The following is a 26,800-nucleotide window of genomic DNA, read 5'->3' on the forward strand; positions in this document are numbered from 1 at the left end:
CCCTGGTCGAAAACAATAAAAAAACGAAGTTCATTATGTCTCAGAGACTATGAGTCAGATATACATGAAACTGGTATGGTAGGTTCATGGTATGTCCTAGTTATGCATGAGAAAGAACCGTTGCTATGGACCCCTCCGTTGCCTAGCAACGGCCGAAAAACCTCTAAATGTGGGGGTATTTTAACGAAAAAAACAATCTGCAGCATTAACCCTTGAAGCTAGAATCATGAATTTTCTCTTGCTTAATCCTCAGGTCATTCCCCATCGAACGGGCCCATCGCGTCAGGTTCTATTGGGTAGGCGACTCCCCATGTCCGCCTACCGGCTTGTCTGTCTGTCTGTCTGTCTGTCCCGAGCATAGCTCCGTGGGTTTTGATCCGATCCTGATAAAATTTTGGTGGGAGGTTTATATCATGATCTCGTTGTGTTTTCCTGGGAATGGGCGTGGTGCGCCCATTATGGGCGGAGCCACGCCCACAAAACGTGTTTTTAGGCGGTAGCCGATTTCAATTTGCATCTTCTCCGAGGGGGTTTGTCGAATCTGACACCAATGGCACCTGCATAGCCCCACGGAGCTCGATTTTTCATTTTTGTCCCAAGGTCAAGGTCACAACGTGACCAACTTAGAAATTTGCGAATTTTGACATAAAAATCCATCTTCTCCGAGGGGTTTGTCGAATCTGGCAGGGGTTTCGGTATTTGGTTAGCCCAATGGCACCTGCATAGCCCCACGGAGCTCGATTTTTCATTTTCGTCCCAAGGTCAAGGTCACAAACTTACAAAATTGCGAATTTTGACATAAAAATCATACGACCGCCCAAACTTTGAGAGCAAGGATGACAATATTTTTATGCATAATCTTGACGTCATTCCCCACCTCAAGTCTTGAAACCATTTTGCTCTATCTCAAACACCTTGCCTGTGGTGCCCCCTTCAAGTTTGTTTTTACGCTGATTTCATCAAAGTTCGGATAATCCGAGGAGTGCGAAATGCCATATAGCCTATATGACGTTATATTGTTCCTGGAATGTTCCAGAGGAAGTTTTGCACCAAAGGTCATAATCCTTGACCTTTGACCTTTAAAGTTCACAAAGGCTAAATTTTCAAAGTTGTGGGAATCGAACCGGGTTTTCGACCTTCTTCGACGAACTAACTCCAATAAGTTATAGCACTTATCCTGTTTCCTTATTTTAATTTTAATCTGCAGAGGATGCTCAAACATGAACTTTGACCTTTGTGTAGATTTTTCTTGTGATGAGAAGACCCACTTCAAATGCCAAAGTGGGGACTGTGTGACTGCATCCTGGCGTTGTGACGGCCTATCTGACTGTGGTGATGGAAGTGATGAAGAAGATTGCCGTGAGTGGACCTTCACTGAAGGAAACTTTGTTTTGTGGTTTGGATGAAACCCAGTTTTGATTGTTATCCTCGTGAAGTGGCTGAACAGATCGAGGCGAAACTTTACACATGTGACATCATAGGTCACATGGTTTGACAGCCATATTAGGTTGAAGGAAAAAATTAAATAATGTTTTCTTTGGAACCGCTTAATCAATTGATGTGAAACTTCAAAATGTGATCTCGTCGTGATGGGAAACACATGTTATAAATTTCAACTTGATCAGATGCATGGTCTGGCAGCCAGAATCATTCAATTTTTTTGATCTGGGTTCTTTTTCTTTTCTTTTTTTAACAAGGCTCACTTGGCTGTGTTTGGTTGGGTTGAGGGAAGGAGGAGTGGAATCTGAAATGTGAATCCTATCCAGGTTCCTCCTGATGACTTCATCTTCGCTTTTTGCTTCAATGTTTTTGATATGGAGCATCTCGCCATTTCTCCACAGGAGGAAATACGTCAACAAATCAAGTAGTGGGCATGAAATGGGCTACCAGTTTGTAAAGAGCAAGGCATGGTGCCAGACTGGATATAAAACACACAAGAGGGCCATTGGAATGTTTTCACTTGCTATTTCTGTTGAGGTTCAAAATGTCATCTCATCAATAAAATTTGTCGTCTGTCTGTATGTTCACGTTTTTTGCAAAGACCGCTGGGCACGCAACCACCACATTTAACACAGACCAAGTCTGATCCAGGGATTGTCCTCAGGGTATTTTCATTCACCAGCTCAACCTTTACACACCCTTAAGAACCCAAAGATCCCTCAGACCTCTTGAGATCCCAAACACCCTTAAAGACCATTAAGAGCCTGAAGACCCTTAAATACCCCCAAACCCTTTGAGACCACAAAAACCCATAAGACCTTGAAGATCCTGAGACCCATAAGACCATTACGACTCGCTCCATGCTTGAAGCCATCTGTGAAGCCATGTGACGATATGTGTATGAATTACATCAGTTGCACCCTGACCACACATACATCTATTAATTGCATACTATTGCAATGTATGCTTGTTGTAGATTTAATGGTCGATTGGTGGGTTTGAGACACGACATTCCTGAGTTCAAATCCTGCTTTGCTGTTCAATTAATTTGCTGTTTTCTTTTTGTTGTGGATTATGCAGCTTCTCAATCCTGTCTGCCTCATGAATTTGTTTGTGGTGGAGGTAAATGCTTACCTTCAAATTGGGTTTGTGATGGAAAGGTGGACTGCACTGACCGATCTGATGAAGCTCCACAAACCTGTGGTGAGTTCAAATACTTTTTTATATTCTAATATGGAGTTTAATTATCCCATATTTTTCGTTAAGCACATTGTTACGAATTTCACCGGTTCGACACCACACACGACAGTGCGAATTACTTATTTTATGTCGATAATTAATAATTAAATATGATCTCGATATACTCGATATACTATATATAGAATTATATACTATATATATAATTATCTGCGCACACAGAAGTACCGAGAATTTATACCTCGACAGAACTCGTACGGAAACGAGCCGCTTAGCGCGCTCGTTCCGTGTGCGATGCCGAGCGGTTTTAATCGCCAAGTTCTGTTGGACCAAATGACCACTTTTATTGGCTTTAACAGCCTGCTAATTTCCCGAACGTGCCGTGGAAGTCAATGGGAGGAAATGGACGCAACGAGCAGTTTTACATTCACACAACGGGACATTTATTAAACAAGCAAGCAATCAATGGGGGAAGAGGACATGACACGAGCAAAGCCTTCAGCCGATGACGATTCACTTATGTACAGGCATGCACTTAAATCATTTCTACTTATAAAGACAAGGCGCCACAATACACTTTCATTCAAAACCCAGAAAAGAAACGGGCCCGTGAGCCTTTATTCCAACTCGGAGCCTGGATGACCGAAGGCTCACAAGAGGCCGGGTAGGTTACCTGGCCGCCCCTTGTGACGGCTCGAAGGTCTTCGTGTTGTTGACCCCTGGTGTCTCTGCTTGGCCCTTGTGTCGCTTCGCGGCAGTCGCTTGAGCGGTTGGGCGGCTTGAGCAGCTGGGCGAGCAGCTTGAGTGGCTGCTTGGTTCCTATCGTTGGTCCGGCTCTCGTCGCGCCCTTTTGTCGGACCCGGCCGGCGACGCTTTCAGAGGAGTGCGGGCCCTTGGCTCTTTTAGAGTTGATGCTCTTTAATGACCCGTCCACTACCTCAGCGACGCTGATCGACCGCCGTCAGGGTCGTTTTCCCAGACCACCAAGCTCCGCCGCTGCGGCTGGCTCTCCTTGCCCGGACTCCGAGGACTCGCTGGACTCCACCGCAGCTGGCACTTTGGCTTCTCCTCCCGACTGGCACTGACTTCCGAAGTCCCGACTGACACTGCTCGCCCGGCGACGACTTCTCTTCACAGCTCTGACTACTGCTCTCTCCGGGCGAGCTCCGCCCTTTATAGGTGGGGGCGACCTGCCCCTTGAACTCTCACCCGAGGCCGGGCCCCGCCCACTCTTCACCTCCGACCTCTCAGCCCTTGAAAGCCTCGCTGGAAACCCCATGTCCGACGTCACGAGTTGGTTTCGGGGAAGCCGTTCTGTGATCCATATATGCAAATCGGCTCGCGTTGTTTGTTGGCGTTTGTGGGAGATGATGGTTCTGATGTTTGTTCGCGTTGTAGGAGATGATGGTTGGCGCGGAGATGGTCTTGTTCGTCGAGAAGATGGCGGTTGGTGTTGTTTGTTCGCGTTTAAAGGAGATGATGGTTGCGATGTTTGGTCGCGTTGTCGGAGATGATGGTTGGCGCGGAGATGGCGTTGATCGTCAAGGAGATGGCGGTGTTGCGATGTTTGAAAATAAAAGATAGAAAAGATTAATGACTACCTCAAAGATACACAGCCCAGCTCACGAACAATTCCCTTTACACATCGGTGGGGGATAGATTCAATGCTGAGCTTACCTTTACACATCCTTACCTGAAACACATACTTCTCGAAATAACTGATCTTCGGGGAACCTGAATGATGTTCTGTGAATTTCCACAACCGCGTAATCAATTCCACAACCGCATACATCTATTTTCTTTGGTACCGCTTCATCGATTGATGTGAAACTTCACAAATGTGATCTCGTCGTGATGGGGAACTCATGTTTTAAATTTCAACTTGATCGGACGCATGGTCTGGCAGCCAGAATTATTTAATTTTTTGATATGGGTTCTTGTTCCTTTTTAAAAAAAACTAGTACGTGCCCGTAAAAAAATAAAAAAAAAAATAATAATAATAAATAAATATTCAAACCGCGAGCAACAAACAACAACCACCAGGCCGTTTCTTCGCTCTCGTGTGCCCGCACGTGCGTGGCCCGGAAGTTCGCATATTATTCGCAGTTACAATTATTCGCAATTTAGTTTTTATACCCAATTATTCAATAAGCGCCAACATATTTTACCTTTTCGCAATGTCGTGGCAAGGAAAAACAAAAAGAGAAGAGAAGAGAGAGAAAATTTTTTTACTTCCTGGTTCGGAGCATACCAGCACTCTGATGTTACCGAAAGTTATGCACCGTCTAATATGAAAACGATCATAACTTGGGCCATTGTGTTTATCTCTAAATGCGCATAAGAAATCGAGAAATTATGAGAATACACGAAGTCATCACTCTCCGGAAGCCCGTACGTTGTAACCCGTAATGGGGATCGCGGCTGAGCTTCCCTTCCCCATTGGCCACGCCCACGCAACAACGTGTCTTGTAGTTGGTTTGGTAAATAAAAGGCCATAACTTGGGAAGCACTTGTCCGATTAATATCAAACCTTGAAAAGGCACATCCTCAGGTCCCCAGCAATATATCTGGCATGTTTCAATTAGATCGGACCAGTGGTTGTCGAGAAACAGCGGTCACAGACACACACACACACACACACACACACACACACACACACACACACACACACACACACACACACACAGACACACACAGAGATTGCTGGAATTATAGACAGATAAGGCTCACTTGGCTGTGCTTGGATGGGTTGAGGGTCGAGGAGCAGCATCTAAAATGTGAATCCTCTCCAGGTTCCTCCTGATGACTTCGTCTTTGCTTTTTGCTTCAATATTTTTGATGTGGAACAACGAGCCATTTCTCTACAGGAGGAAATACTGTTGTGGGGCTGAGTTTCGGCGGCGAGCACGACGGCAAGATGGAGCAGTAGAGTCGGCTCCACCGAACACCCGGAATTTATAGGTCGTCACCCCGGATAACTCCGGAGCCGACGGGTCCCTTATCGGACCGAAGATCGCCAATAGGTCGACCGCGTGGGATAGGGTCGATTGCCAATTTCAATTTACCTCAATACCCATGTCGTCCAAACTACCGGGGAAATTCACTGTCGGCGGAGCTCGAGCGGAACAAGTCGTTAGCGTTCTCGAACCGTTCGTAACCCGAGCGGATGGTTACCGAGGTCCCGAGGTCCAAATGCACAATTTGCCGCTTCCCAATTTCCCAACACACACCGTGCTAAACCAATGGAAGAAACACAGAAACGAGCTGAAACATTTAACAGGGGATTTATTTATAATGGGGGGAAGGGAACACACAAGAGCAGAGTTAAACCGACTGTAAGAAATGCAGTCAATGTCCAAGCAAACACAGGCACTTAACAGTTTCTACTTGCAGACGGGGCCCAAGGACACACACACGCACACACAAATACCCCAAAAGAAGATGGACCTTGAGGTCTTTATTGAAGGTTCCCAGCTCGAGGGAAGATGAGCTGGAAACCAGAGCTATCTTGGACCTTCCTGCCTCGTGCAGCCCTTGACGTTCCGGCTCGGCGAGACTTGAACCCGCAGCTCGATGCCGTTGCAAGTACCGGGTATGTAGGGGAGCGTCGGGCTACAGCACACTCCTTCGGCAAGCGATGAGACCAGAGCCAGCGACGAGGCGAGACCAGAAGCCAGCGACGAGACAAGACCAGAAGCCAGCGACCAGACGATACCAGAAGCCAGTGACGAGACGAAATCAGAAGCCAGCGACGAGACGAAATCAGAAGCCAGCGACGAGACCAGAAGCCAGCGACGAGACGAGACGAGAAGCCAGCGATGAGACCAGAAGCCAGCGACGAGACGAGACTAGAAGCCAGCGACGAGACGAGACCAGAAGCCAGCGACGAGACGAGACCAGAAGCCAGCGACCAGACGAGACCAGAAGCCAGCAACGAGACGAGACCAGAAGCCAGCGACGAGATGAGAGCAGAAGCCAGCGACCAGACGAGACCAGAAGCCAGCGACCAGACGAGACCAGAAGCCAGCGACGAGACGAGACCAGAAGCCAGCGACGAGATGAGACCAGAAGCCAGCGACCAGACGAGACCAGAAGCCAGCGACGAGAAGACACCAAAAACCAGCGACGAGACGAGACAAAAAAACAGATGACCACGCCGTCCCGTCTATTTCTTCCCTCTTTTTGTCGGCGGCGGGGGGTGGGGGGGGACTTGTCTCACTTCTCCGCACCCCTCATTAGCCGGTGAGAAATCGATCGTCTCTCCATGATTGGTCGGGGCGTCTCGATTCCCCGCCCCCCAAAGAGGCTCTGTTTCTCTTGGAGCTCGCTCTGCGCCCATTGGCCGACTGACGGCAAACTTGCTCGCATCTCCCTGATTGGTCGAGAGCCGCTGCAAGGTCCCTCCTTGAACTCCGCCCACCGCGGGCGCTATGGCGTCGGGTTGAGGAAGCGAGGTGAAGGCATGTTGTTGTTGTTATCAGTGTAAAAATCCTATCTATAAAATAACTTCGTGGTGCATGCACACTTAATTCCTATTAAACATAGGGGAAAGGAGCTATCTATCCACATTTACTAATTGAAATAACTGAGCAATGGGGACCTGAATGTTGAGTGCTCATGGGTTCCAGTTTCGTAACAATATGTCAACAAATCAATTAGTGGGCACGAAATGGGTTGCCAGTTTGTAAAGAGTAACGCAGGGTGCCAGACTGGATATAAAACACACAAGATGTCGATTGGAATGTTCTAACTTGCTTTTTCTGTTGAGGTTCAAAGTGTCATCTCATCAATAAAAGTTGTCGTCTGTCTGTCTGTTCACCTTTTTTGCAAAGACCGCTGGCCTGGCAACCACCACATTTTGCACATAGACCAAGTCTGATCCAGGGATTGTCCTCAGGGTATTTTCATTCACCACCTCAACCTTTACACACCCTTAAGAACCCAAAGACCTCTTGAGACCCTGAACACCCTTTAAGACCATCAAGAGCCTGAATACCCTTAAATATCCTAAAATCCTTTGAGACCACAAAAACCAATAACACCTTGAAGATCCTTAGACCCATAAGACCATTACGACTCGGTCCATGCGTGAAGCCATCTGTGAAGCCATCGGTGAAGCCATGTGACAATACGTGTATGAATTACATCAGTTGCACCCTGACCACACATACATCTATTAATTGCATACTATTGCAATGTATGCCTGTTGTTGATTTAATGGTTAGATTGGTGGGTTTGGGACACGAGAGTCCTGAGTTCAAATCCTGCTTTGCTGTTCAATTAATACTAGCTGGGGTAGACTCTGCCTCCCATCCTTCTGAGGTCAGCAACCTGAGTACCATTTTGTTGGGATGATTGAGCTGTTCAAGTATCCTGTGTTGGAGTGGTGACCCGTCCAGGACAGGAGACTACTTTGGCAGCACTGATGCTCTCTGCAGAGTATGATTCCAATGGATTGGATTGGATTCTGATTACTGTAATGAAGGACTGTACCGATTTGGTCTTCCATTTGGATTGATTTATTTTAATGTCATCTATCTGTAATTCCAGCAATCTCTGTGTGTGTCTGTGTGTGTGTGTGTGTGTGTGTGTGTGTGTGTGTGTGTGTGTGTGTGTGTGTGTGTGTGTGTGTGTGTGTGTGTGTGTGTGTGTGTGTGCGCGTGTGTGTGTGTGTGTGTGTGTCTGTGACCGCCATTTCTCGACAACCACTGGTCCGATCTAATTGAAACTTGCCAGACATAGAGCTGGGGACCTGAGGATGTGCCTTTCCAAGGTTTGATATTAATCGGACGAGTGCTTCCCAAGTTATCGCCATTTATTTACCAACCAATGACAGGAACCGTTGCTGTGGCCATTTTTTATCAACCAATGACAGGAAGCGTTGCTTCGTAGCCGTGGTCGATGGGGAAGAGAAACTCAGCCACGTTCGCCATTACGGGTTTTTTCTCTTCACTTCTCTTCTCTTCTCTTTGTGTTTTTCCTTGCGAAAAGGCAAAATACGTTGGCGCAAATTGAATAATTGGCCATTAAAACTCATGATTTATCAAAACGTTGGCAGATCCAGCAGCCTCCGTATTCTTGCCCTGGACGAGGAAACAAAGAAGAAGCGCCGTTTCCTCAGCGATGTTGTTTATGAAGAGGTGCAAACGAGATAAAGGTGTGTACAATGCACATGGAGACGATTTTTATTATTATTTATTGATTGAAGAAAAATTGTACCAAAAATAATTTATCAAAAAAAGTGCACAACTTTTTTTTGTTTCCAATTGTCAAAACGCTGTGGTCTTTGGAAGTGTTAAGGAATTCAGCTCCACTCAGCATGCTTGCCAACGAAATACATCTCAATTTGGTGGTAAAAACGATTCACAACGACGGGTTTCCTTACTCATTGCTCTGCAGTCTGCATTCAACCCCTTCATTTGTCATCTCATTGACCTCATTGCATCGATCTATAATTCCAGCAATCTGTGTGTGTGTGTGTGTGTGTCTGTGTGTGTGTGTGTGTGTGTGTGTGTGTGTGTGTGTGTGTGTGTGTGTGTGTGTGTGTGTGTGTGTGTGTGTGTGTGTGTGTGTGTGTGTGTGTGTGCGTCTGTGTGTCTGTGTTTCTGTGTGTCTGTGACCGCTGTTTCCGGACAACCACTGGTCCGATCTAATTGAAACTTGCCAGCTATATTGCTGGGGACCTGAGTATGTGCCTTTTCAAGATTTGATATTAATCGGACAAGTGATTCCCAAGTTATGGCCATTTATTTACCAACCAATGACAGGACACGTGCTGCGTAGGCGTGGCTAATGCGCCATTTAGTTACCAATCACAGGACACGTTGCTGCGTGGGCGTGGCCGCGTAGGCCGGTGCACAGCCGGACGACGATGACGTCACGTGCCGTGCTGGTTACGATGGGGATCGATCGGTGCCTTAGTTACCGTGGGGTAGGAGTGCCAATGGTAAATGGCAGCGAATGTCATGGCAAGCAAAGACAGGGAGGTAAACTTGATTTTAATTTACTCTGTGTGTAAGTATCACAGCAGTTGTTACTTCAATGCAAGCGATAATTCGTGGAATGATGTGAACATTCCGTACGGGCATGCACTACTTTTGGATAGTGATGACACAGTATTCAAATAATTTCTCGATTTCTTATCCGCATTTATAGATAAACACAATGCCCCAATCCAGTCGTCGTTTATGAGAGCGAAGGAATGGCCTGTGTGGTTGTTTGAAAGTTGTTTTTTTTTGCATGTACGGCCACGCACATATGGGCACGCGAGAGCGAAGGAACGGCCTGTGTGGTTGTTGTTTCTGGCACGCGGTTTGAGTTTTTTTTGCGGGGGGGGAGGGATTGCACGTACGGCCACGCATCTACGGGCATGCACTAGTTCTAAATTAAATTGAATAATAATAAAAACTTCATGGGTCAGGGTCAGGTGTCCCACAAAAGCAGCACTGCTTGGTACCTGGATTGGTACCCGGCTTGGTACCCGGTCATCACTGCCAGCAGTTAGAAAATGGAAGTTCTGATGACATCTCTTTTTAACTACGTAACACACCATTGCACAAACACCACACAACACAATTCCTGGTGAGGGTGTGCAATCTCTGATTGATCTTTTTCTTGTTTTCTTTTTGTTGTGGATTACGCAGCTTCTCAATCCTGTCTGCCTCATCATTTTGTTTGTGGTGGAGGTAGATGCTTACCTTCAAATTGGGTTTGTGATGGAAAGGTGGACTGCACTGACCGATCTGATGAAGCTCCAGAAACCTGTGGTGAGTTCAAATCCTGTTTTGTATTCCAATATGGAGTTTAATTATCCCATATTTTTCGTGAAGCATATTGTTACGAATTTCAACGGTTCGACACCACGCACGACCGCTTACGGCCCCAACCGCAGTCGCGCGTCCGCCTAAAACCGGAATTCAGTCGGAGCTTCCGGACAACTCCGGAAACCTGCTACGGATGCCTTAACGCACCATAAACTGCCAATATTCTGTCCACACGGTACAGCGTTAATCGCCGGATCTCAATATACCTAATTATCCGCGCAGACAGAAGTACCAAGAATTTATACCTCGACGGCATTCGTACGGAAACGAGCCGCTTAGCGCGCTCGTTCCGTGTGCGATGCCGAGCGGTTTTAATCGCCAAGTTCCGTTGGACCAAATGACCACTTTTATTGGCTTTAACAGCCTGCTAATTTCCCGAACGCGCTGTGGAAGTCAATGGGAGGAAATGGACGCAACGAGCAGTTTTACATTCAAACAACAGGGCATTCATTAAACAAGCAAGCATTCAATGGGGGAAAGGGACATGACAGGAGCAAAGCCTACAGTAGATGACGATTCACTTATGAACAGTCATTCGCTTTAATCATTTCTACTTATTAAGACAAGGCGCCACAGGACACTTTCATACAAAACCCAGAAAAGAAACGGGCCCGTGAGCCTTTATTCCAACTCAGAGCCTGGATGACCGAAGGCTCACAAGAGGCCGGGCAGGTTACCTGGCCGCCCCTTGTGACGGCTCAAAGGTGTTCGGGTCGGTGACCCCTGGTGTTTCTGCTTGGCCCTTGTGTCGCAACTCGCCAGTCGCTTGAGCGGCCTGGCGGCTTGAGCAGCTGGGCGAGCAGATTGAATGGCTGCTTGGTTCGCCTCGGTAGTCCGGCTCTCGTCGCGCCCTTTTGTCCGGTCCGGCCGGCGACGCTTTCTGAGGAGTGAACGGGTCCTTGGCTCTTTTAGAGTTGATGCTCTTTAATGACCCGTCCACAACCTCAGCGATGCTGCTCGACCGCCGTCAGGGTCGTTTTCCCAGACCACCAAGCTCCGCCGCTGCCGCTGGCTCTCGTTGCCCGGACTCCCACAACTCGCTGGACTCCACCGCAGCTGGCACTTTGGCTTCTCCTCCCGACTGGCACTGACTTCCGAAGCCCCGACTGGCACTGCTCGCCCGGCGACGACTTCTCTCCACAGCTCTGACTACTGGTTTCTCCAGGCGAGCTCCGCCCTTGAGAGGAGGGGGCGAGCTGCCCCTTGAACTCTCACCCGAGGCAGGGCCCCGCCCACTCTTCACCTCCGACCTCTAACCCCTCGAAAGCCTCGCTGGAAACCCCATGTCCGACGTCACGAGTTGGTTTCGGGGAAGCCGTCCTGTGATCTATATCTGCAAATCGGCTCGCGTTGTTTGTTCAGGAGATGATGGTTGGCGCAGAGATGGCGTTGTTCGTCGAGGAGATGGCGGTGTTGCGATGTTTTAAAATAAAAGATAGAAAAGAATAATGACTACCTCAAAGATTCACAGCCCGGCACACGAACAATACCCTTTACACATCGGTGGGGCGGATGCCAACCTGAAACACATACTTATCGAAATAACAGATCTTCGGGGAACCTGAATGATGTTCTGTGAATTTCCACAACCGCTTAATCAATTCCACAAAAGCATACAACTATTTTCTTTGGAACCGCTTAATCAATTGATGTGAAACGTCACAAATGTGATCTCGTCGTGATGGGGAACACATGTTTTAAATTTCAACTTGATCGGACGCATGGTCTGGCAGCCAGAATTATTTAATATTTTGATCTAGGTTCTTGTTCCTTTTAAAAAAAAATAAGGCTCACTTCGCTGTGCTTGGATGGGTTGAGGGAAGAGAAGCAGCATCTGAAAAGTGAATCCTCTCCAGGTTCCTCCTGATGACTTCATCTTTCCTTTTTGCTTCAATGTTTTTGATGTGGAACAACGAGCCATTTCTCTACAGGAGGAAATACTGTTGTGGGGCTGAGTTTCGGCGGCGAGCACGACCGCCAGATGGAGCAGTAGAGTCGGCTCCACCGAACACCCGGAATATATAGGTCGTCACCCCGGATAACTCCGGAGCCGACGGGTCCCTTATCAGACCGAATATCGCCAATAGGTTGATCGCGTGGGATAGGGTCGATTGCCAATTTCAATTTACCTTAATACCCATGTCGTCCAAACTACCGGGGAAATTCACCCTCGGCGGAGCACGAGCGGAACGAGCCATTAGCGTGCTCGAACCGTGCGTAACCCCAGCGGATGGTCACTGAGGTCCGTCGGTCCAAATGCACAATTTGCCGCTTCCCAATTTCCCAACACGCACCGTGCTAAACCAATGAAAGAAACACAGAAACGAGCTGAAACATTTAACAGGTGATTTGTTTATAATGGGGGGAAGGGAACACACAAGAGCAGAGTTAAACCGACTGTAAGAAATGCCATCAATGTACAAGCAAATACAGGCACTTAACAGTTTCTATTTATCGACAGGGCCCAAGGTCACACACACGCACACACAATACCCCAAAAGAAGATGGACCTCGAGGTCTTTAATGAAGGTTCCCAGCTCGAGGGAAGATGAGCTGGAAACCAGAGCTATCTTGGACCTTCCTGCCTCGTGCAGCCCTTGACGATCCGGCTCGGGGGCACTTGAACCCGCAGGTCGATGCGGCTGCAAGCACCGGGTACAGAGGGCAGCGTCGGGCTACAGCACGCTCCTTCGGCAAGCGATTAGATCAGAGCCAGTGACGAGACGAGACCAGAAGCCAGCGACCAGACGAGACCAGAAGTCAGCGACGAGACGAGACCAGAAGCCTGCGACCAGACGAGACCAGAAGCCTGCGACCAGACGAGACCAGAGCCAGCGACGAGACGAGACCAGAAGCCAGCGACGAGACGAGACCAGAAGCCAGAGACAAGACGAGACGAAACCAGAAGCCAGCGACGAGACGAGACCAAAAACCAGATGACCACGCCGTCCCGTCTATTTCTTCCCTCTTTTTCGTCGGGGGCGGGACGTGTCTCACTTCTCCGCACCCCTCATTCACCGGGGGGAAATCGGTCGTCTCTCCATGATTGATCGGGAGGCGTGTCGGGGCGTCTCGATTCCCCGCCCCCCAAAGAGGCTCTGTTTCTCTTGGAGCTCGCTCTGCGCCCATTGGCCGACCGACGGCAAACTTGCTTGCATCTCCCTGATTGGTCGAGAGCCGCCACAAAGTCCCTCCTTGAACTCCGCCCACCGCGGGCGCGATGGCGTCAGATTGAGGAAGCGAGGTGAAGCCGTGTTGTTGTTGTTATAAGTGTAAAAATCCTATCGATAAAATAACTTCGCAGGGCATTCACACTTAATTCCTCTAAGGCACAGGGGAAAGGAGCAATCTATCCACATTTACTTATTGAAATAACTGAGCAATGGGGACCTGAATGTTGAGTGCTCATGTGTTCCAGATTCGTAACAATATGTCAACAAATCAATTTGTGGGCACGAAATGGGTTGCCAGTTTGTAAAGAGCAAGGCAGGGTGCCAGACTGGATATAAAACACACAAGATGTCCATTGGAATGTTCTAACTTGCTATTTCTGTTGAGGTTCAAAGTGTCATCTCATAAATAAAAGTTGTCGTCTGTCTGTATGTTCACCTTTTTTTGCAAAGACCGCTGGGCTGGCAACCACCAGACCAAGTCTGATCCAGGGATTGTCCTCAGGGTATTTTCATTCACCACCTCAACCTTTACACACCCTTAAGAACCCAAAGCTCCCAAAGACCTCTTGATACCCCGAACACCCAAACACCACGACCATCAAGAGCCTGAAGACCCTTAAATACCCTAAAATCCTTTGAGACCATAAAAACCCATAAGACCTTGAAGATCCTTCGACCCAGAAGACCATTACGACTCGGTCCATGCGTGAAGCCATCTGTGAAGCCATGTGACAATATGTGTATGAATTTCATCAGTTGCACCCTGACCACACATACATCTATTAATTGTATAATATTGCAATGTATGGGTGCCTGTTGTTGATTTAATGGTTAGATTGGTGGGTTTGGGACACGAGAGTCCCGAGTTCAAATCCTGCTTTACTGTTCAATCAATACCAGCTGGGGTTGACTCAGCCTGCCATCCTTCTGAGGTCAGCAACCTGAGTACCAGCTTGTTGGGATGATTGAGCTGTTCAAGTATCCTGTGTTGAAGTGGTGACCCGTCCAGGACAGGAGACTACTTTGGCATCACTGATGCTCTCTGCAGAGTATGGTCCCAATGGATTGGATTGGATTCTAATTACTGTAATGAAGAACTGTACCAATTTGGTCTTCCATTTGGATTGATTTATTTTAATCTCATTCTAAATTAAATTGAATAATAATAAAAACTTCATGGGTGAGTGTCAGGTGTCCCATCAAAGCAACACTGTACCTGGATTGGTACCCGGCTTGGTACCCGGCTTGGTACCTGGCCGGCTTGGTACCCGGTCATCACTGCCAGCAGTTATAAAATGGAAGTTTTGATTACATCTCTTATTAACTACGTAACACACCAGTGCACAAACACCACACAACACAATTCCTGGTGAGGGTGTGCAATCTCTGATTGATCTTTTTCTTGTTATCTTTTTGTTGTGGATTATTCAGCTTCTCAATCCTGTCTGCCTCCTGATTTTGCTTGTGTTGGAGGTAAATGCTTACCTTCAAATTGGGTTTGTGATGGAGAGGTGGACTGCAATGACCGATCTGATGAAGATCCAGCAACCTGTCGTGAGTTCAAGTCCTGTTTTATATTCTAATATGGAGTTAAATTTACCCACATTTTTCGTTAAGCATATTAACATGATCTCTTTGTTGGTGCTGTGACTATCTTTGAGCTCATCAGCCTGGTTTTTTGTTGGTTTTTCCCACCTTCATTACAAAAACAAAACAGACCTGTGGTCTTGCTTCAATAGTTGTGATGGCGATGCCTGACAATGCTTTTGTTTCAGACAATAGGACCTGCCCTCCTACGGAGTTTGCATGTGGTGGTCGAGTGATAAGTCATTGCATATTAAAGGCTTGGCTGTGCGATGGGGACGAAGATTGCAACGACGGAGCGGATGAGATTGATTGTGGTAAAGATGCTGTGCATTTATTGGTTGAGGTTATTTTATAAGCTGATTACCGGTACCTGTTTACCATGGACTGTGAGGAGGTTTGGGAAACGTTTATGGGAGGGGGGGATGAGATATGCCGGCAGTCTTTTGCCAGGTCGATGTTATGGGTTTGGGATTTAATATATAAATGTTCTCGTGGTTTTATATAGAACACGGCGGTTTCAAAGAAAATGTTTCTGTTTGGATGTGTTTTATCATTATTGGAATACCCTGCTATGCTGCCATTCCTCCCTAACACTGCCTTCCCTCCCCCTCCCCTCACAGTTCCTTCACTTGCTCTTACACTGCCTTCCCTTCCCCTCATTCTGCCTTCCATTCTCCTTAGGTTGCCTTCTCTTCCTCTCACGCTGCTTTCCCTTTCCCTCACTCTGCCTCACTTCCCCCTCATAGCTCATGCTGCTTCCCCTCAAGCTGCCTCCCCCCCCATGCTCCTCCTGCCTTCACGCTGCCTCCCCCTTTCATCAGACTACCTTCCCTCCCCTGAGGCTGCCATCCCTTCCCTTCCCTCTTTCTGCTTCCCCTTCCCTCCCCTCATACTGCCTTCTTTTCTCCTCATGCTGTCCTCCTCCGAAACCCCCTCCACCACCAGACAACTCTCTGGGGGTCGAGGAGAGGAACAGGGGTCAAAGAATGTGTGAATTGGACGAATGAAAGTTTTTTTGTTTGTTTTTATTCGTCAGAGCTGCTGCTCGGATCAATTCCCCAATTTGTCTCAGGTTCGCAAGAGATTCTCGAGGTTATCGTATGTGTGGAAATTAACTAAAGGCACAAATTAGTCCGTTTGCCACCCGTATATGTTCTGTACTCAACCTTGTTGTGATGAGAAGTGTATTGTTTTTTGATGGTTTCGTATTCACGTGGGTCTACAGAGAAAATTTGGCTTGGTTACCGAAGCGGCAACCTTGGGGAACTCCGCGAATTTGCATAAATCCAAGATGGCCAACACGGACGGGGGTGGAATATAACTTTTCAACCAATTAACTTATAATCACGTGTGATCCCTCTTTTCTGTATAATTTTGACCTGAGCAATCGATTTTTGAGGTTAAATTTGTGATTTGGGGTCAATTCAGGGTCAAAGGTCAAATTCAAGGTCATTTTTTGGCCAAAAATGAAATAATATAATAATAATGACATTTTCAGAGCAATAGTGGTCAAGCGTTTATTCAGTAACGTCGATCACTCCCATTCATCATCAGAGCCGAATGCAAGATCAAGATGTTCAGTTTCCTCGTCATCTTACACATCTGCTTCTCCTTCCTCTTCCATTTCATCTTGGTCTTCGTCTCCTGTCTTGAACGGGTTGAAGCAGGCGTCACGACAAACACAAGCGCAATACACAGTGCATGATATCTTTCCATGGTGACAGCTGCAACGTTCAGTGCCGCACACCTTCACCGCCGCCTTACAGCCCCACCGCACTACATCCATGAGATCTTGGGGTCCTGGGGGCTGATCGGAGGTTGCTGGTACTGGGGTGCCATCTTTTATTTCCCACCTATACTTCGTGATGTCAAGTTTAGGTGGAGCCTGCTAGTCAGCAGATTTTGCAAGTATGGTCTGCATCCCTGGCTTAGCGCGGCCATACTCCAGCATACCTGCGGGATGAGGTTGCTGGAATTAATGTGAGAGGACATGGGTAGTGCGTCAACCATTGGGTGTGAATACCTGGAGATCGAAGTTGTCAAACCACGCGAAGTTGGCGCCGACGGTTCTACACAACCCCATGAACTGGTGGAGAACCTGTGCATTGTCACCTCGTGGACGAGCGGCCAATTTTCGGAATCTCAGGGCATTATCGTACGAGGTCGTGAAGCCATGTTCATGAAGGGGTTTGAGAAGTTCGGAACTGCCATGCCGGTGCAACAGCTTGACGGTCAGTCCTAACGTTGTCTGATTTCTGGTTCCTGTCACGTGACTCTGAATTGACAGGCTCAGAGATTTCTTGGTCACTTTACCACCGGCGACCAGGTCCAAAACCAACTTCAGCAAACTTGGGCTGGTCGCTTTGATTGTGTTGTTCTGTGTAAACTCTCATAGGTCATAATTGGCACTGCTGTACTTGACCGACCGTGCCTCATGCTTCATCTGCCTCACCATGGAAGAAATGCTCCTCTCATCCGTATCATCGACCTTAACTATCTTGAGACTTTTACCAACGGACTCATGGAAACCAACAGTGGCAGCACAGCCATCTACCCGAACAACGATAACATCCTTACTCATGCAGTCAGTCAACTTGCTTCACATGTCACGTCGAGCGAGCTTGCCACCTCGATCCGAGTACAGGGAATGCAGTTCAACACTATTCCATATTCTGGACCTGTCTCGGTTCATGTACTCAACGACTTCCTTCAGAGCATTTTGATCTGCACTACCAGTTGGCAAATCAGCATATGTGGGGACTTTCGTGAAACTGTTATCGCAGCGGACGTGGTACTTGCACTCAGCAGAAGGTAGATCAGAAACAAAAAAGTTGCAAGGTGCAACTTGACCCTTCTCGCGACATCATCATTACGCTGCTCAGAAACATCAGGGAGCATATCTTTCATAGTTGGGAGTGGGTTACGTTCTGTGTCAAAACTTTCTTTGGTCATACACTCGCGAACGCGGTCCCATCTTTCTGGGTGTCTATCATCAGTGGGTAAACATTCCTCGCTACAGAACATACAATCACGTTTGTATTCAAACACACCTTTGTCAGCGACCTGAGTATGAGACCTTGTAGTTGTCCTTACACCCTCATCTTCAGCCTTTCTTTTCTGTGACTTTCTCACTCTCTCAATTTTCTCCTTTGATGTACAAGTACAGGAGCAACCTTTGTGGCAGGCGATGCTTGCCGCATCTCCACCAACATCAATAATGTTCTGAAGCTTAGCCTGCAGGTCCCCATCTCCACCAGATTTGGCGCACGAGATGAGCTTCTTGATCCTGATCTCTCAGTGAATTTCATTTCTTCTCCACCTCCGTGACACACCGGGCGAAGACTCCTTGAGTCAGCCATCATACGTTTCTCTGAAAAGAAGAAGAGGTGAGATTATAATCAACGGGATCGTTCATAATCTATCGAGTAGGAGTGATCTGCAGGTTGATGCAGGGGTCAAAAAGTTTTAAACCCCTCAATAGTCCAAAAATGACATTGAACTTGACCTTTGACCCTGAATTTGACCCCCGAACCACACAACTGACCTCAGAAATCGATTCCTCACCTTGAAATTATCCGGAAAAAAATGTATCACACGTGATTGTGGGTTGATTGGTTGAAAAGTTATTTTCCACCCCCGTCCGCGGTGGCCATCTTGGACTTATACAAATTATCGGAGTTCCCCAAGGTTACCACTCCGGCAACCAAGCTAAATTTTTTCTATAGACCCATGCGAGTACGAAACCATCAAAAACAATACACTTCTCGCAACAACAAGGTACTCAACCTGGCAACTGGACTAATTACTGGTGGAGATTTTTCCATGATTGAAGGAAAACACCCTTCCTTCCGTTCCCCTTCCCTCATGCTTACCCCCTCCAAACCCCCCATCCCCCCGTACGGACGTCTCTGGGCGGTGTCTGGGTGTTGTTTCGTGTAACCCGTTTGAATTGATGTTTTAATGTTCCCAATTTCACTCAATCCTGTACTAATGTCGGCATTAGGGGATCATTCCCACCCCCCACTTTCCCTCAAGTCCCCCGATCAAACGCATGTCCAGAACACCCCCTTCCCCTCCCCACTCCCTCCCTCTCTCCTCCGTTTTATGAGACTCCCGGAGTGTATAGTGACGTGTCGTGAGGCCTCGCTCTCCTCCACCCCTTCCTCGCTTTCCCCCTTAACCTTGAATTGTGTTTGTGTTCATTGTCATGATCTCATATTTATTCCAACATGTGCATCGACAGGTGAAGGTGTCATGTTTACTTTTCCTCGGTTTAAAAGCTCGAATTGAAGTTTGTAAAATGTCTAACAGGAGCTTTTAATCCCTTTACTATTTGATCCAAGAATTGAACATGTCACCTGGCTCCACAGGTGAGACGACTATTGCACCTGGCTCCACAGGTGAGACGACTCTTGCACCTGGCACCACCCGTGAGACGACTCTTGCACCTGTGTGGGAAGTCGTACCGGCAACACCCAAGCCACCACAAATCACCATCTTCCCAATTCCCCATACAGGTTTGTAGGTTTGAGTTGGGAGAACAGGATGTTCATGGGTTGTATTGAGGTTTCATTTGCTTGTCCCACACCATGTCGTTCTCACACTATAACTGGACGTTTGACGACTTTGGTTTTAATAATGTTTTGAGTTTTCATTCCAATATTATTATTTATTTATTTCTTGGAGCATCCACCACCCGTTGTCCAACCTGCAACATTTGCTGATGTGAATCGACTACGTCACATCTCCAAAGGTAATTGCCATTTTTAATTGGTTTGATTGGTTGGTTGTCATGTTCTTTGGAGAATTTTTTTTAATCTCCCACTGGTGTTCCCCACCTTTCCCAACTGATTGTACTTTAGGCCTCTGTTCTACCTGCTTGTCAAAGCTTCAAGAGTAACATTGCGTGAAAGAGAAAACATTGAAAGATGCTGTGCATTCATTGGTTGTGCATTGAAAGGAAATAATCGCGCACCATTACCCGCTGCCCCACCTCGAAGCTGCGCAGCTGCGTCGGACGCGACATCGCCCCACTCCCCGACCCTCCAGGTCGTAGAAAATCCAGCCTGGACCGCAAAGCCCGTCCATAGAGACGAATAGCCGGCGAATCACCCGTGACAGGATGAACTGCGTTCCTGTAATGGAGCAAAAAGACATCGACCACCGTCTGCACAGGTGCAACACCCCCCCTGCGCAAAGCCCGCTTCAACATCTTGACAAACGACTCAGCTTGGCCATTCGTCTCAGGGTGATACGGTGCGGACCTTAGATGTCGAATACCATTCTGGCGCATAAACTCATCAAATACACCCGCGATGAACTGCGGACCATTATCAGAGACCAGGATCTCCGGCAACCCTTTATTAGCAAAGATCGTCCGCAGCTTCTCTACTGTAATGTTTGCTGAAGTATGCTGCATTACCACAACCTCCGGCCATTTAGAGAATGCATCAATCACAATCAAAAACATCTTGCCATTCACCGATCCCGCAAAATCTACATGGACCCTCTGCCAAGCTCGGTCTGGCACAGGCCAGAGACCCGAAGCTCGACGCGGGTTATCAGCATCTGTCTGGCACGTGGCGCAACGCTTAACCAACTGCTCAATGTCTTTGTCCAACCCCGGCCACCACAACAGGCTATGAGCAAGACTCTTGGTCTTCACGATGCCAAGGTGACTGACATGCAGTTCTTCCAAACAACGCTGCCTGAACCTCGGTGGAATCACCGTCCTCATTCCCCACATTACGCACCGTTGGACCAACGACAGCTCCGCTGCGCGTGACGTGAAAGGTTGAAAAGCCGGTGTCGAAGGCAGATCACTCCAATTCCCCGTAGAAATCGCCTGGACGACACGGGCAAGCACCGGATCACGAGCCGATTCCACCGCGACCTGCCTGGCCGTGACCGGCTCGCTTTGGACCTGGTCCAGCGCGAACACATCGACCCGGTCGCCCAACTCAGACGCAGCTGGACCCTCCGCACACGGCAAGCGTGAGAGCCCGTCGCAGTTAGCATGCTTCTCGGTGCTTCGGAACTGAATATCATAATCGTAAGCACCCAGAAACAGACACCACCGCTGTATTCGCGCGGCTGCTACCACCGGCACCCCGCGTTCGGGTCTCAGGATGAATTGAAGCGGTTTGTGATCCGTCTGCAAAGTGAAATGCCGCCCCAGCAGATATTGATGAAACCTCCGCACACCCCAGACGAGGCTGAGAGCCTCACGCTCAATCTGGGCATATCCGCGCTCTGCTGTGGACAGGGTCCGGGATGCAAACAAACAGGCCGCTCGGAACCATCGTCCATCCTGTGGGAGAGCACTGCCCCGATGCCATATGCAGAGCTGTCGCATGCCAATAGGAGCGGACGCGCAGGCTCGTAGTGCACGAGGACCGTATCCTCTGTGAGCAGCCGCTTGACGCGGTCGAACGACGCCTGGTGTGCAGGCCCCCAAGCCCAGCGCTCGTCCTTCTTGAGCAACCGCGTTAACGGCGCAAGTTGTGAGCTGAGCCCGCGCACGAACCTTTGGTAATACTGGGCCATGCCAATGAACGAGCGCAGCTGCGTCTTGTCGCGAGGCGGTGGCATGCGCTGAATCGCCTCCACCTTCCGAGGACCTTTCAACATCCCCTCCGGCGTGATGATGTGCCTGAGGTATTCCAAGCGCTGCTTGAAGAACGCGCACTTGTCCCTGTTTAAGCACAGGCCGCACGCTTCTAGCTTTGTCAGCACTTGGGCAATGTTCGCAAGATGCTCGTCCGCCGTTTTCCCCGCAATGAGCACATCGTCCAGGTAGGTCTGAGCGGGCAGGCCAATGCAAACCTGATCCATGGCTTTCTGCCACAAAGCTGGGGCCGAAGCAATCCCAAAACAGAGTCGGGTATATCGATAGAGTCCTTGACACGTGTTGATTGTCAAAAGCTCGCTACTCCCGGGATCCATCGGCAGGTGAAAATATGCATCACGCAGGTCTAGCTTCGTGAAGTATTGACTCCCCGCCAATCGCGCATATATTTCATCGATTGACGGCAGTGGATATTGCTCCACGCTGAGCCCCGGGTTAACCGTGGATTTGAAGTCCCCGCACAATCGGACGTCTCCATTCCGTTTCAGCACCGTGACAACTGGGGTGGCCCAATCCGAGCACGACACCCGTTCGATCACTCCACAGGCCTCCAGCCTATCCAGTTCACCCTTGACCTTGTCCCGCAAGGCATACGGCACCGGACGCGGTTTACAAAACCGAGGAACCACCCCCTCCTTCAAGAAGAGTTTCGCCTCCATGCCCTTGAGTTTTCCAAGGTCGTCGCTAAACAACCCTTGATGTCTTTGAAGAATCTCCTCCAACTGATCCTCCCACTGTCTCGGCACGGGTTGTACAAGGTTTACTGCGGCCCAGTCTAGCCTGATGCGGGCCATCCAATCTCGGCCGAGGAGAGACGGCCCGCTCCCCCGCACGACGTACACCCGAAGCGTGGCGACCTGGCCTTGGTACCGCACAGACACGTCTGCCATCCCGACTGGCGTTATCTTCTCGCGGGTGTACGTGAACAGCGTGAGGTTGGACCTGATAAGCTTCAAGCCGTTGAGTCTACGCGCGGTCTGTTCGCCGATGAGCGACACCGCTGCTCCCGTATCGACCTGGAACGTGATCGGCGTTTCGTTCACTTCGACTTCCACCGTCATCGGGCGCGCTGTCGCCGGGCCAATTGAAAACAGGCTCAACAACGGCCGCTGGTTCCGCCCCGAGTCGCCTCGCACATCGCCGTCCACGACTTTAACGGTGGCCGTCGCCCCACGGCACACACGCGCCAAATGACCCACCTTGTGACAATTCAAACACACGTTGCCTTTACACGGGCATGCACGGCGCAGGTGTCGACCTCCACATCCCAAGCATGTCTGCGGGGTCACCCCGCCGCACGCGCGGCCGCGTGGCGACGTCCGACCCGCATCGAAGGTCGTGCGCGCGTCCCGGGGTGCTCGCGACCCCGCGTGGCCGGTGATGGCTCGAACATCCCCGCGAGTCTGCTCGACCGCTGTAGCCGTGGTGACCGCCGAGTCGAATGTAATGGCTTCATCCTTCAGCCGTAAAACCGCTGAAACCATTTTCGCATCTCGTAAACCAGCAATAAAACGATCTCTGAGCCGAGCTGGCCGCTCCCCCGCCGTGAACTTGCAGGCCACGGAAGCACGCTTAATCCGCGCCACGAACTCAGCGACGCGTTCCTCTGCCCCTTTCGAGAGGCGATCGAACTGGAATCGAGCGAGCTGCAATGACTTCTCCGGCGCCATGTGTGCTTTCATTTTCTCCACAATGTCCCGAAACGCCAGCCCGTCATCACGGGGCCTGTTCGGTGCCACTAAATCACCCAGCAGCCGATAATGCTCCGGCGAAAGCGAAGCGAGCAAGATCGACTTCTGCTTGCTCTCGTCGACCACATCGTTCGCGTGGAAATAGCATCCCAATTGCTCCGAAAACAATTCGAAGTCGTCCCCGTCGAAAACGGGCATAAGTCCGTATTCAACCATCCTCGTCAGCCAACTAGAGTGTACCAGGTGCGGTGGGACGCAAGAAGCACGCGGGCCACCATCTACTCCGCTTTATTGCGCGACCAGAAGCACACTCTTGCCACCCCAGCGGGCGAGGCATCCCATCTTGCCAGCGGGCGAGGCATGATATACGAAAACCCAATCACGTGACACAGCACAATTTCATGAGCTGATTACTGGTGCCCGTGCACGCTTTCCATGGACAGTGAGGAGGTTGGAGGAACGTGTATGGGGGGAGGGGGTGGGGGTGCGGGGGAGGGGTGAGACATCCATGCTGCAGGCACGACTTTGCTGGGTAGATGGTATGGATTTTAATTTTTAAATTCCCCCTCCCGGTTTTATATAGAACTAGACGACCTGTGAACCCGTTGGATTCCCGTAGTGACAATGGTTGATAAAAAAATCATTTCAAGAAAAAAAAAAAGACAGCTCCAGCGAACTATACCACTGAGGTTGTTTGCATTGATCAAATAACCCCGAAGAGTACTTGACTGAATCGGGAATTGATTTTTCAATTTTTTGTTTTTGTTTTTGGCCGATTTGAATGAAACTTGATAATGCGCATCAATGTGCAAAAAAACGGAGAAAAGAAAGTCGAAGAAATTATTGTGCGTCATCTTCTAAACAAAATTTTATTTATCAATGAACACGGAAGTATTCAATCAAAATGAGGATGTTTATTTTATGCTTAAAAACTCATCGTTCTTTGTCAATACGACATGTTTGAGATTGAAAAATAAATTATTTCAAGAAAAAAAAAATGATAGCTCCAGCGAACTAAACCGCTGAGGTTGTTTGCATTGATCCAATTCTCCCGAAGAGGACTTGACTGAATCGGGAAATGATTTTTTAATAATTTTTTCATTGCCCGATTTTAACGAAACTTGATACTGCACATTGCATGAGAATGGTGAGTATGCTGGCCCGAAAATTTTTGCTCTATCGTGTGCCGTTTTGGCTGTATTTTGGGAACATACATACATACATACATACATACATACATACATACATACATACATACATGATGAGAGTTTTAGTAATATATAGATACAGCGGTTAGAAAGAAAGCATTGCCGTATGGGTGCGTTGTATCATGATGGTAATACCCTGCTATTTGCTGCCATTCGTCCCTGCACCACCTACTGACATTCCCAGGAAAACTCCCGGCATGACATCGACAATGAAAGGTGTCATGTTTACTTTTCCTCGGTTTAAAAGCTCGAATTGAAGTTTGTAAAATGTCTCACAGGAGCTTTTAATCCTTTTACTATTTGATCCAAGAATTGAACATGTCACCTGGCTCCACAGGTGAGACTACTCTTGCACCTGTGTGGAAAGTCGAACCTGCAACACCAAAGCTTCCACGAATCACCATCCATCCAATTCCCCACACAGGTTTGTCGGTTTGAGTTGGGAGAACAGGATGTTCATGGATTGTATTGAGGTTTGATTTGCTTGTCCACACCATGTCGTTCTAACTCAATGACTGGACGTTTGACGACTTTGGTTTTAATCATGTTTGGAGTTTGCATTATAATATTATTATTTATTTATTTATTCGGGGTTCCACCCGTTATCCAACCTGCAACATTTGTTGATGACATTTGGCAATGCATGAAACGAGCCATCCTTTACTCCCAGCATTCATTGCGTTCTTACTTTTCAGCTGTCGCTGCTCTTCGAGGAAAGGGGGACAACTCTTCTCCAGCAGCAGCTGCTGTAATTGTCCCACTACGTAAGTATATTTTATTCCATCCTTGGCTCGGACAATTTCCATTGACTTGTCAATGTGCTTCCATTCAAGTGATCAATGAAATTTCACAGCTGATCTGAACAAACTGCTCCCCCAGTGCTTGTTCTGGCTTGTGCTGCTGGGTTCTACATTTTCCGCAAACGGCGGCTCCTGGAAGTCAAAACTTCACGGTTTGAGAACCCTGAATACATGAAGACTCCAGATGGTGAAGAGTTTGCAATGGACTGCTCATCGACAGATGACCACACGTACCTTGTTGTAAGAGACGTTCTTTATTAATAAGGTTTATCAATACCTGTCAGGTCACTTTTCTGAACATTTTGTTTTGTTTTCAGATGGTTGGAGTGAATGAAGAACAACACTGAAGATGCTGCAAGGTTGACCAAATCAGACATTGTGGTGTTTCTCTTTTGGCCTTTCGGCTGTGAAATGTCACCGTCGACTCCCTTACCCTGGTTGTGAATTCTACTTGAATGTGAAACCACATCATTTTTTTATTATTTGTTAATTTTCGTGCCGTTGAAATGTTCTGTAATTTCACCGGTGTTACTTGTTTCACTAAACTCTGTGGAGTGGCCCGACAGGATCCTGCACTATTTATACGAGTGACTTAATAATATATATATATATATATATATATATATATATATATATATATATATATATATATATATTTCCTGTTCATGTTGGCTTTATTACCTGTTATTAAACAACATATCGAGCTCAGAGCACCTGTCAAGCCATGCTACTAAACCCTGGCCAAAGTGTGTACAGAGTTGTAATTTCTCATTTTTGGAGTTAATTTCCATCCACATGGAAATTGTATTGATGTTTGCACTGCTGCTGCCAAATGTGATTGTCTTGACTGATTGTATCCAAATTACTTTGAACATGCGAAGGAAACATTTGAATAAAACAAATGGTTCAATCTTGTCAGTGTAATCCTGCTATGTTTCTTGGGATTTGCATGTGTATGCTCCCCTTGTGCGTTTCTGTGTGTTTGCTCTCCTACGATCCTCCACGGTGGATACAAAAAATAAATTATGGCTGGGATACCACTTCACCGATGACGTCATCGTTATCACTCTTATACACCACACGGGGAGTTGATGACATGTGCCAAGTTGATGACATCGCCGACTGGGCATCCACCATCATGCAAAGTCCTTTCTTGACACACCTGAGCTCCTGACCACGCATAAAGCTTTCATCCGCAGCCTGATGGAGTGCTGCTCTCTTCTCTGGGCTGGAGCTCCCACCTCTCACCTTTC

At 48.1% G+C, this 26,800-nt stretch overlaps 1 protein-coding gene across 3 annotated transcripts; it reads left to right on the plus strand.

Moving 5' to 3' along the window:
• The first annotated feature begins 324 nt into the window (after positions 1–324).
• Positions 325–26,462, plus strand: LOC147007708 (uncharacterized). Of its 3 annotated transcripts, none has more exons than XM_085866548.1 (10): positions 325–1,359; positions 2,521–2,643; positions 10,281–10,403; positions 15,065–15,187; positions 15,409–15,534; positions 19,621–19,737; positions 25,085–25,171; positions 25,443–25,511; positions 25,627–25,787; positions 25,865–26,462. In XM_085866548.1, exons 1-10 carry the CDS (start codon positions 1,221–1,223, stop codon positions 25,892–25,894), a joined length of 1,098 nt encoding a protein of 365 aa, XP_085722674.1. In that variant the 5' UTR covers positions 325–1,220; the 3' UTR covers positions 25,895–26,462. The 3 variants fall into 3 exon arrangements, with proteins under 3 accessions (XP_085722674.1, XP_085722673.1, XP_085722675.1); XM_085866547.1 differs by having other exon boundaries at positions 337–1,359; positions 19,591–19,737; XM_085866549.1 differs by lacking the exons at positions 325–1,359; positions 2,521–2,643 and adding an exon at positions 8,410–8,794 and having other exon boundaries at positions 19,591–19,737.
• The last annotated feature ends 338 nt before the right edge of the window (positions 26,463–26,800 follow it).

This window comes from Eptatretus burgeri, unplaced genomic scaffold, assembly GCF_056783735.1.
Source record: "Eptatretus burgeri isolate ZD-2024b unplaced genomic scaffold, Ebu_testis_v1 Ebu_testis_scaffold_43, whole genome shotgun sequence".
In the NCBI taxonomy this organism is placed as follows: Eukaryota; Metazoa; Chordata; class Myxini; order Myxiniformes; family Myxinidae; genus Eptatretus; species Eptatretus burgeri.

Coding starts and splice junctions, on each gene's coding strand:
- LOC147007708 (XM_085866547.1), top strand. CDS start 1,221: ATGAACTTTGACCTTTGTGTAGATTTTTCTTGTGATGAGAAGACCCAC. Junction 15,188..15,408: donor TGAAGATCCAGCAACCTGTC/GTGAGTTCAAGT, acceptor CTTTTGTTTCAG/ACAATAGGACCTGCCCTCCT. Junction 25,788..25,864: donor ATGACCACACGTACCTTGTT/GTAAGAGACGTT, acceptor TTTTGTTTTCAG/ATGGTTGGAGTGAATGAAGA.